Source organism: Corylus avellana, chromosome ca1, assembly GCF_901000735.1.
Source record: "Corylus avellana chromosome ca1, CavTom2PMs-1.0".
Classification (NCBI taxonomy): Eukaryota; Viridiplantae; Streptophyta; class Magnoliopsida; order Fagales; family Betulaceae; genus Corylus; species Corylus avellana.
In genome coordinates, this window is record NC_081541.1 from 27797293 (window position 1) to 27806977 (window position 9685).

The following is a 9685-nucleotide window of genomic DNA, read 5'->3' on the forward strand; positions in this document are numbered from 1 at the left end:
GATTTCTGTTCTTTAAAGAATTTATGTTCTTGCACTGCCATCTTCTTGTAAATGAAACTGTTTATTTCATATTACTTGCTTGGATTTTTCATATGAATGGTAATGGGATTTATTATTTTGCATGCAATTGGTGTCCAAATGGCCATTTAGTATCTGCACTAGAAGATGTAGGAGGTCTGATTTAACATCCAAAGCCCTCATTGCTCTGTTCAAATCAAATTTTTAGACTTATAGCACTGTTCATTGTTCCAAGGATAAACCTGTTTTATCATTTAAATTGATCAACTTACTAAAGAATTTCACAATATGTCCTTCAGTTACACTAGTAATGGTATACTTCTGTAGTGAGTTATCCCAGTTTTTCTATTTATCAACAACCAGTGATGGTTATATGTACAAAACACTTAATTAGTAGTAATAGTTGCATCAACACTGTACTGTTGTATAAATAATCTCATTAAGAGCTTGTTATGGTTATATTTCAGATTTGCTACATATATAGTGCTTGATGATAGTATTGATGAAGTTGGATTCCCTGCTTTTACATCTTTCTATATCATTTGAAGTAAATAGTTCACTCTCTAAATTTTTTGCAACTCTTGATGGTTAAACTCGATTATGTATGTTGTACTTAATCTACTCGCTTATATATTCCCTATGCCATTTTTTCTTTAGTGGATTTGCATCTGGGACAAACTTCCCCTTTTCTGCCTTTCGTAAGACTGGTTGGACGAGTCCAAGTTTGGACTAGTGTGTGATCATGCTTCATAACAGAAAATTGTAAAGAGTGTTGATAATTACTAATTGCTCACATGTGTTCTCCTGTGTAGAACTCTGCATTGGAGTAATATGTTGAGAGTTCTGCTTGTTTGAATTGAGGTAATGGCTGGATTGTAGCAATTAAGCTTGCGTTTGCAGGTTTGGCAACAATAATAAATTTATGAACCTCGGAAATTAACACTATATTATCAGTTTGATCTTGCTCTTTGATTACCTTTCTCAAATACTTCTCTCAACTTCAGTTGTTTGTGTTGTAGGTAGGAACCCCTAGAATTTGAAATGGCATTGTTTGTAGGTGTCCCTATGCACTGGAAAATAAAGGGTTAGCATTTTTCTGCCAGTTCTTTTTTTTTTTTTTTTAATCATTGCTTTATTATGTTCAAATTGCAGGTTAATGAGAGTGAGTCTGAAGACTATTTGGACATATGGGTGCTGTAATGGAGTCTGAAGACTAATACACTAATGGTGCAACAGCCTTTGATTGGATATCCATTGATAACGAGAACCACTTTTGTGGTACATGTAATGGTGGAAATGCGTACTATAAATGGCTGCCTTGAAGATTTGTATTAGTTTTTTTTTTTTTTAATTTGTAATGCGAATGTTGGAGTTGTATTGAAAATGTGTATTCCAAACGTTTAATTTTTAATGCAAATGTCTAATTTCGAAATGTGTACTATAAACCCATGTGATGTGAACCCTATGAGTACATTAGATAGAGTTAGCTCCAATAGAGCATAAATTTGATATCAAAGTCCAATTTTGCTTTGTGGGTTGTAAAACTTCAATAAACTGTAATTTTATTTTTTATTTTTGGTTCTAATTCAAGTAGTTAATCATATATTTAAATTAATGGTTTTCAAGTACAACATAATCAGGAAAAAATTAGATTAAAAATAAATTGATTCAGAAGATGAGCATAAAAATAAGAGCAGATGCTTGAGCTCCCTTAAGTCAAAGGCTAAAAATGAATAAAATGAAGAATAATATGTGCTCACTACACAAAAAAAAAAAAAAAGGTTCTCCCAGCGCCCAAAAAATGCCGTGGAAAAGAAAACAAACGCTTGGGAATTGTATTCCCTGCTCGATGAACAAAGATAAACCAACATAAAAATGAATGATAAAGCATAAAGCTTTTCACCTTTCAAAGTCGTTCTTTTATTAATGAGTAACTCTTTCATTTAAAAAAGTTAATGAATACAATGCACTCTAGCTATTTAGACAAAAACTCCAGGAAAACAACAAGCTTCCTGAACACTACAACTATACAGATTACAACCAGCAAAGTAACAAACTACATCAGCCAAACCATCACATAGCAAACCAAGCAACCAGCAACATCTCAAACTGCAGCTTACTATTTTTTTAAAAAAAACATCTGACTGCAAAAAAACTTTGTTATACACTTCTTGTCTCAGTAGCAGCAACCATCCAGCATGACCCAATAGTTTTACAGGTGAATTGGGCTGGGGGCACTGTATTTCAGGAAATGACATCATTGAGGCCTGAGATGTTGGCAGTGGAATTGAGCTAGATTTGCCTTTGTCCAACTTGCAAAGCTTGTATGTTTTAGGATAAATTGACAATTAAAATTTGACATAAAGGTAACCACATAAATTATTAAACAAAGGGCTTCTAGCAAGAGATTGGATATGATCTCAAAGTATTTCACCACTAACCAGATAAATGTAAAAACATGATAGCACTTAAATTACTCCAAAGTTGGTCAGCTTAGTGTTTGTTAACAGAAAACACAAATTCTAAATAAACATAGTCTAGCAGCAATGCAGCATGAGTATATCCGCATAACATGTTTGTTATTCTAAAATTAAATCAACAGATAAAGGGAAAAAAAAAAGAGAGGAAAATGGTTTTGAAATTAAAGAAAATAAAATCACAACCGAGGATAGAGGGAGCTAGGTAACAAGAAAGAATAGGAAAGATGCTTGATAATGAAGCCATTAGTTAGGGGTGAAATTTAAAACCGCCTAACCGCCTAACCGCTAACTGCAAACCGCTATAACCGTTAACCGCCTAACCGCCTAACCGCTTTGAAAGCGGTTAGTAAAAACCGCTAACCGCCTAGGCGGTTGCGGTTAGCAGTTAGTAAGTTTTGGAAAACCGCTAACCACTAACCGCTTTATATATATATATTTTCATATTTCATATAATAAATAACAATATATATTTGGAAATGGGCCTCAAGCTTTAAGTTCAACCATGTTGGTTTTTTTGGTTGATTGTGAGTTTATGAACTTGTTTGTGTTTTATTTTATTTCTATGTTGTGTATAAGACTATAAGTGAAGTAATGATTTTGTTGTAATTTTATTTGTATATTGTATGATGTGTAGATTTGTAGAAGGTGGCCAACAAGATTTTGGTATATAGCAATTTTTAATGCTAAAATGGCAATGAAAAGGAAAAAAAAAAAAAAAAACGTTTAAAATGAGCAAAAAAATGTTTAAAGTGAGCCCAAAACCAACCCAAAATCGGTCCAAAAAAAAAAAGCCCAAAAAAAGCGGTTATCTCAAAGCGATTAACCGCTAACCGGTTAGCGGAATTGGTTAGTAAAAATTACTAACCGCAACCGCTATTTCACCCCTACCATTAGTATATCGTGTGGGTGGGAGAGGAGCATGTACAGGCGGATCTGAGCTTAAAACTATACAAAACCTTGCAAATATATAAATATATAATCCTGAACAAATTAGATCCAAGCAAGGAAGCACAAAGTTGATCAAGTAGGGAAAAAGAGTAGAGACTTTAGTTAGGCCCCCTACAAACCAAGATCCATGGACAAAGACAAACAAACTTGCATCACAAGTGCATTTTAGAGTACCTCCATACTTGTAGTACATATTTACATGCATAGATGGAGTTAGAAAGCAACAAAAGAACAAAAAGGCAAACCCTGCAACCAAATTTTTATGATCAAAGATAAATAAATAAATAAAATGGTTTGGATCTGTATATAATACAACTTCCAGACTAACTTCTAGACCGGGAATAGCTAGAGAAAACCAGACTAACTCTCACCACTCAACTTGAACTCTCTTTTCCCTAAGAGCCTCCCAAGTATCATAACTAACATATACTCCTTTCCTAGAAGCAGTCCATATGGGTTTATCAGAAGATCCCAAACTGATTTCAGCAAGTCGAGTTTGAATATCCACCAAAGACATCAAAGAGAAATTACAAAGGAAAAAAAATCATATCAGAGAGAAATTACCAAATCAATGAAGGTTTTTTTTTAACAGAATCAGATTTTGCCCCCAAAGTCAAGGTTCTTTTTCCATCTCCATGCAACAAATTTCATTAACAGCTGAATAAGCATGAGATTATGTCATTGCATTTCAGGTGAGCAAGCATGAGAGACACTGATCATCGAGGGCACCAACACCAACATCATCAACAAACAACTCTGCCACAGCCAGGCCAAGAACATGGCAACCATCGTTGCACAACATCTTAGAGATCTGATGACCAGCCCACAGCCAAGCCAAGCCAATCCAGGCCAGCCAGGAATATGGCAACACCTGTTCAATTTATCCATCCTGGCAACTACACATGACCTCTTAAACCTTTTTTTTTTCTTTTCTTTTTTTCCTATTTCAGAGATCTGGTAATGCATAAATTGTTAATAGCAGAGAAATACATTCTAACATAAATCTCATGCAATTCGAATCAACCATGTCTAGTCAGCAATTAAAGGAGCAAAATTAGAAAGTATTCAAACTCACTGATACATAAGCAACAAAAAGAAGTGGAGCAACCAAAAAATAGAGACAACTCACTCAAGTCAAAGATCATCCACAATCCCAACACAATCCTTTCAAAAAACAGAAATCTAAACCCTAAATACACATAAATCTAACACACTATTCTAGCACCCAATACACATAAATCAAAAAGCCCTAGATTTTGAATGTGGAGGAGAGAAAGGGATTACTTACCACCGGTGGAGGAGAGAGAGCCTTCGGCTTCGCCGGAGACGTCGCCGGAGTGAGAGAGACAGTGGACGGAACCTTGCGACAGACGGACAGCTTCGCCGGTGGCCGAAGAACTCGCCGAAGGAGAGAGAGGGTGAGCGCGGGAGGGAGAGCGAGGGAGTGAAAGAGGATTTCCAGTGGCCAAAGAACTCGCCAGAGGAGAGAGAGGGTGAGAACAGGAGGGAGAGCGTCGGAGTGAGAGGGGATTTCTGGTGGCCGATGAACTCGGCGGAGGAGAGAGGGTGAGCGCGGGAAGGAGAGTGAGGGATCGAGAGAGGATTTTTAAATTTATGAAAATTTGATTTTTAGAGATGATTGATTTGGTTATATATATATATATATATATATATATATATATATATTAAATGATACGTAGGAGAGAAGTTGGCTTTGAATTGAGTTTATGTTGTGTTCATATCAAACTTCTTTTTTTCTTGTTCTTTTCTTCTCCCTCGTTTCTTCCTTCCTTCTCCCGCGTGCACAGGACCTGCTCCTCTCTTCTTCTCTTCTCTCTATCTGTTTCTTCACCGCCGGTCTCTCACCAGCTTTCTTCACCGCCGGCCTTTCACGCACGCTGCACAGAGAGAGAGAGACCGAGAGTGAGTGAGAGAACGAGGCAGAGAGAAAGATGCGGACTGAAGAAGAAAGCTAAGGGGCTTAATCCGGCCATGTGGTTAGTGAGGTAAACATTCAAGCTTTCTCTTATGATTTTCGTTCTATTCATGGGATTGGAAGCTTGGAATCATGTTGATTGTGGGAATTTTGTTGGGTATGAAAATTAGGGTTCTTGAATGGGATTTTGGGGATTTTGATTTGCTTCTTCATTTCTTACGTTTTCTTCATTTCTTGAATGGTAATCCTTCGCTTCATTTCTTACGTTTTCTTCCGTTTCTGAATTTCTGTGTTCTGACCCATTTGATTCCTTCGTTTTACGCTCGTGCCACTGATGCCCTCCTTCACCATTTTCTCGATCTGTTTGGTTCTCGAGAAAACCCGATCTTGAGTTTTATTGTTTTTTTGGGATAATATATTGTTTTAGGCGCAGCTGTGATTGTTTTATTGTTTGGTTTGCTTTCTATTTGTACATTTTCTTGGCAGCCAAACAAGGGATTAGAGTTTTTGTGTGCCAAATATTTATGGTATGAAATGCGGTTGGTTGGTCATCAGATGCAGCGGTTGAATCATTTACTTTATTCTTATCTTCGTATATAATTAATCCTGGTTGTGTGCAAATTAGTTGTGTCCAAATGGTTGTGTAAACAGGGGAATCATATCTACATGCGTAATGGTTGTGTGTAAATTAGTTGATTAAGTTGTTAAATTATAATCCGAGGAGTCAATAGGGCTTGGGATCAGTTACTTACAAAATCTTCATTTGCTTCTTCTTCTTTTTGTTTCTCTTGATAATATTACAAAATTATTATTATTATTATTATTATTATTTAAAATATTAGTGACGTTTTTACATATTGGCACGTCAAAATTTTTTTTTGATGTGTCAATAATTTATTGATGTGGTATTTTTGCCACGTCAATAATTTATTGACGTGGTACTTTTGCCATGTCATTAACTTTTCTGATGTAGTAATTGACAAGTCAAAAATTTTTTTTTTACGTACCACTTTTTGACATGTCAGTAATTATTGACGTGTTAAACAGTAACATGTAAAAAAATTCCCGTTTTTGACACCCTAAATTTTAACGCTCGACATACGTCAATAATGACACGTCACTAAAGTTTAGTGACGTGTTAGGCCACCTAACACGTCAAAAACACCCAATCAAGAAAAAATCCATTTTTTGTAGTGATAGTTTTTTTAATGGAATCACGCCTACACTAAAAAGAGTTCGCCCTTTGAGCCTTTTAAATGCGACGTGTCCATTTAATACATTTTGACTATTGTTCAGAACTCTTATGTTCATATGAACTACTAGTTTAGATGACTTTTGATAAAAATTACTTATCAAGTAAATGATAGAATTTTTGGAAGCTCATAATCCTTAGGGGTCTTGTAACACCCCAACATTTAATTAGGATTATGAAAATATAAATAGACTCCAAAGTACACTTAGAGTGGGGTGAAAATAATGCGGAATTACAAAATAGAAGCATGCAACAATCAATCATCAAAATATGTAAAAAAGTAAATCAATAGGAATACAAATATTTTGGTGATGAAGTAGAAACCTTTAAAAAACTCTTCAAAAGGAAAAATTACTCCGGGGCAGTCAAGCCTAGGAAATTATGCACTAGAAGGAGAAATTACAAGTTGTTCATACTTACAAAACTTTTGAAGTTGACACAAACTCGTCTAAATAGGTGGCCCTTCTTGCCTTCTACTGCAGTAGTTCCCACAAAACCTCTTGAAAGTTCTTCTCTTGATTTCCCATGTCAGAACCTCGGCCAGGCTTCTTGATTGTTGATGAGCAACATCTTTTGAAAGCATAGCAACACTCTAAGAGAAAATAACTCTTAACACTCTGAATCCTTAAAATTATCTCTTAGCACAATATAGAATGTGCCCCCTTAGTTGCTTGAAAAAATTGTGCTTTGAAGAGCTCTATTTACAGGCAACTAAGAATTAGGTTTTCTTGCTGAATAGAAAAACCCTAATATGGAAAATCCGAGGCAATGTTCGAACGGCTACCGGTCTCGTTCAATCGCACCTAGGTTTTATAGAAATCTAAGCTGAACTTGGCAAAACACTAAAACGGATAGTGCCAACTTTTGTTCGGATAGTCTTGAATTTCGTTCGGATGCATTTGGGTTTAAAATTCTCTCAACACGTCTCGTCCGAACTACCAGCGAATGGCCTTCTAAATGGAGCTCTTTGGATCTACTATGTGCATCTCTCGTTCGGACGGCCCAGTGAACGTCTAGCGAACAGAGCTTTTGGGTTTTACTATGTAAAACATCACATTCAGACAGACTTGCAAACGTCTAGCTAACGGATTATACTACTTCTTCTTATTACTTCAACTGTTCGGACGCTTTGCAAACGCTCTAGTGAATGATGCTCTCTAGAAATACTACTAAGGCTTCCCATTCAAACACCGAACGTGTTAGCAACCAAAGCCCGAATGAAGACAACTTACAAGGTTTTGAGCACCAAGTTAGCCATCAAAATAAGTAAGAGATTAAGTATGCCTTAATTGTTGTATTTGAGTGTTGCAATTACTACAAGTGTCTTTAGGTGTTGTTTTGGGCCTTTTTAAGAATTTTTTTTGATAAGTAAAGATATATAGAAAAAGCGCAGAGGGGCGCAACCCTAGTACACCGGGAGTATACAAGAGAGCGACTAAGAGGAAGAGAAAGAAGAAGAGAACATCAAAAGAAGTCCAAGAGAAGAGAGTGTACAAGAAAAAATGAATAAGGTCCTCTATATTCCTCGAAGAGTCCTCAAAACATCTAGCATTTCTCTCGTTCCAAATACTCCACATAAGGCATAGAGGAACCATCTTCCACACAACGGCGCTGCTGGATTTACCACCCGTCCACCAAGAAGCAAACAACTCCTTAACGTTACCCGGCATAACCCAACACAAACCAAACCGAACGAAAATGGCATTCCACATGGTGTGCGCCACCCCACAATGAAGAAAGAGATGATCAATAGACTCCCCATCTGATTCACACATGCAACGACGATTTATCACCACAATACCTCTCTTCTGAACATTGTCCAAAGTTAGAATCTTTCCAAGCGCGGCCGTCCAAACAAAGAAGGCCACTCTTGAAGGAGCCTTGGTGTGCCAAATACTTTTCCAAGGGAAAGGAGTAGGGTCTTTTGAAGCAAGGATCCTATAAAATGATCTTACTTCAAATTTGCCTTTACAAGAAGAGATCCACCTTATTCTATCCTCCCCTTCCCCACCCATCGGATGCGAATACAATAGCGTGTAAAAAGAGGCCAAGACCTCCACTTCCCAATCATGTACCCTGCGAGTGAAGGAAACATTCCACTGAACAGAGCCATTTAAGCATTCCCTATTGTCTGCAATAGACGCATCCTTCTTGGTGGCTATGTTGAAAAGTCCAGGAAAAGCCTCCTTAAGAGACATATCTCCGCACCAAATATCCTCCTAGAACCTGATATTGGACCCAAGACCAGGGATAAATCTAATGTGGCTTTGGAATGACCTCCACCCCCTGCATATATACTTCCATAACCCAACCCCATGCGATCCTCTGGGAACCTTGGAGCACCAATCACCCCAAACCGCACCATACTTTGCCACCAAAATCTTCCTCCACCAAGCCTCCTTCTCCTGAGCAAATCTCCATAACCATTTTCCCAAAAGAGCTTGATTCATCAAACGCAAATTCCGAATGCCTAAACCTCCCTCAGAGATCGGAGAACATACCTTATTCCAACTAACCAGATGGAATTTAAACTCTTCATCAATCCCACCCCATAAGAAATCACGTTGAATCTTCTCAATGCGCTTCGCCACTGAGGCTGGAATAGGAAACAGAGACAGAAAGTAGGTAGGAAGATTGGATAAGGTACACTTTATGAGAGTAATCCTCCCCCCCTTTGATAGATACAAGCGTTTCCAAGAGGCCAGCCTTCTAGCATATTTCTCCAACACGTCCTCCCAAATAGCCTTGACCTTAAACGAGGCTCCCAACGGGAGGCCCAAATACTTCAGCGGCGTAGAAGGTATACCACATCCCAAAATACCAGCCAGCCTTTCCGCATTGTCCATACTACCCGCAGGAACCATGACAGATTTAGCCAAGTTCACTTTTAACCCAGAGACAGCTTCAAAGCAGACAAGTAAGGCGCCAATGTTTCTTACTTGAGTAGGATCTGCCCCACAGAAAACCAAAGTGTCATCAGCAAAGAGAAGGTGATAGACGATAATCCGATCCGTTTCTCTAGCTCCCACTAGAAACCCAGAAATGAGTCCC

The 9685-nt window shown here is 37.6% G+C and overlaps 1 protein-coding gene across 2 annotated transcripts in view; it reads left to right on the forward strand.

The window, feature by feature from the left end:
• Positions 1-5204: 5204 nt before the first annotated feature.
• The window catches only part of LOC132175186 (receptor-like protein EIX2), a 10327-nt gene continuing 5846 nt past the window's right edge, over positions 5205-9685 (forward strand). For both annotated transcript variants that reach the window (XM_059587052.1, XM_059587060.1), the window contains exon 1: positions 5205-5452. Coding sequence is in view for 1 of the 2 variants with exons in the window: in XM_059587060.1 (XP_059443043.1) it covers positions 5439-5452 (14 nt within the window). In the remaining variant the exon portion in view is untranslated. The remainder of the gene's footprint in view (positions 5453-9685) is intronic.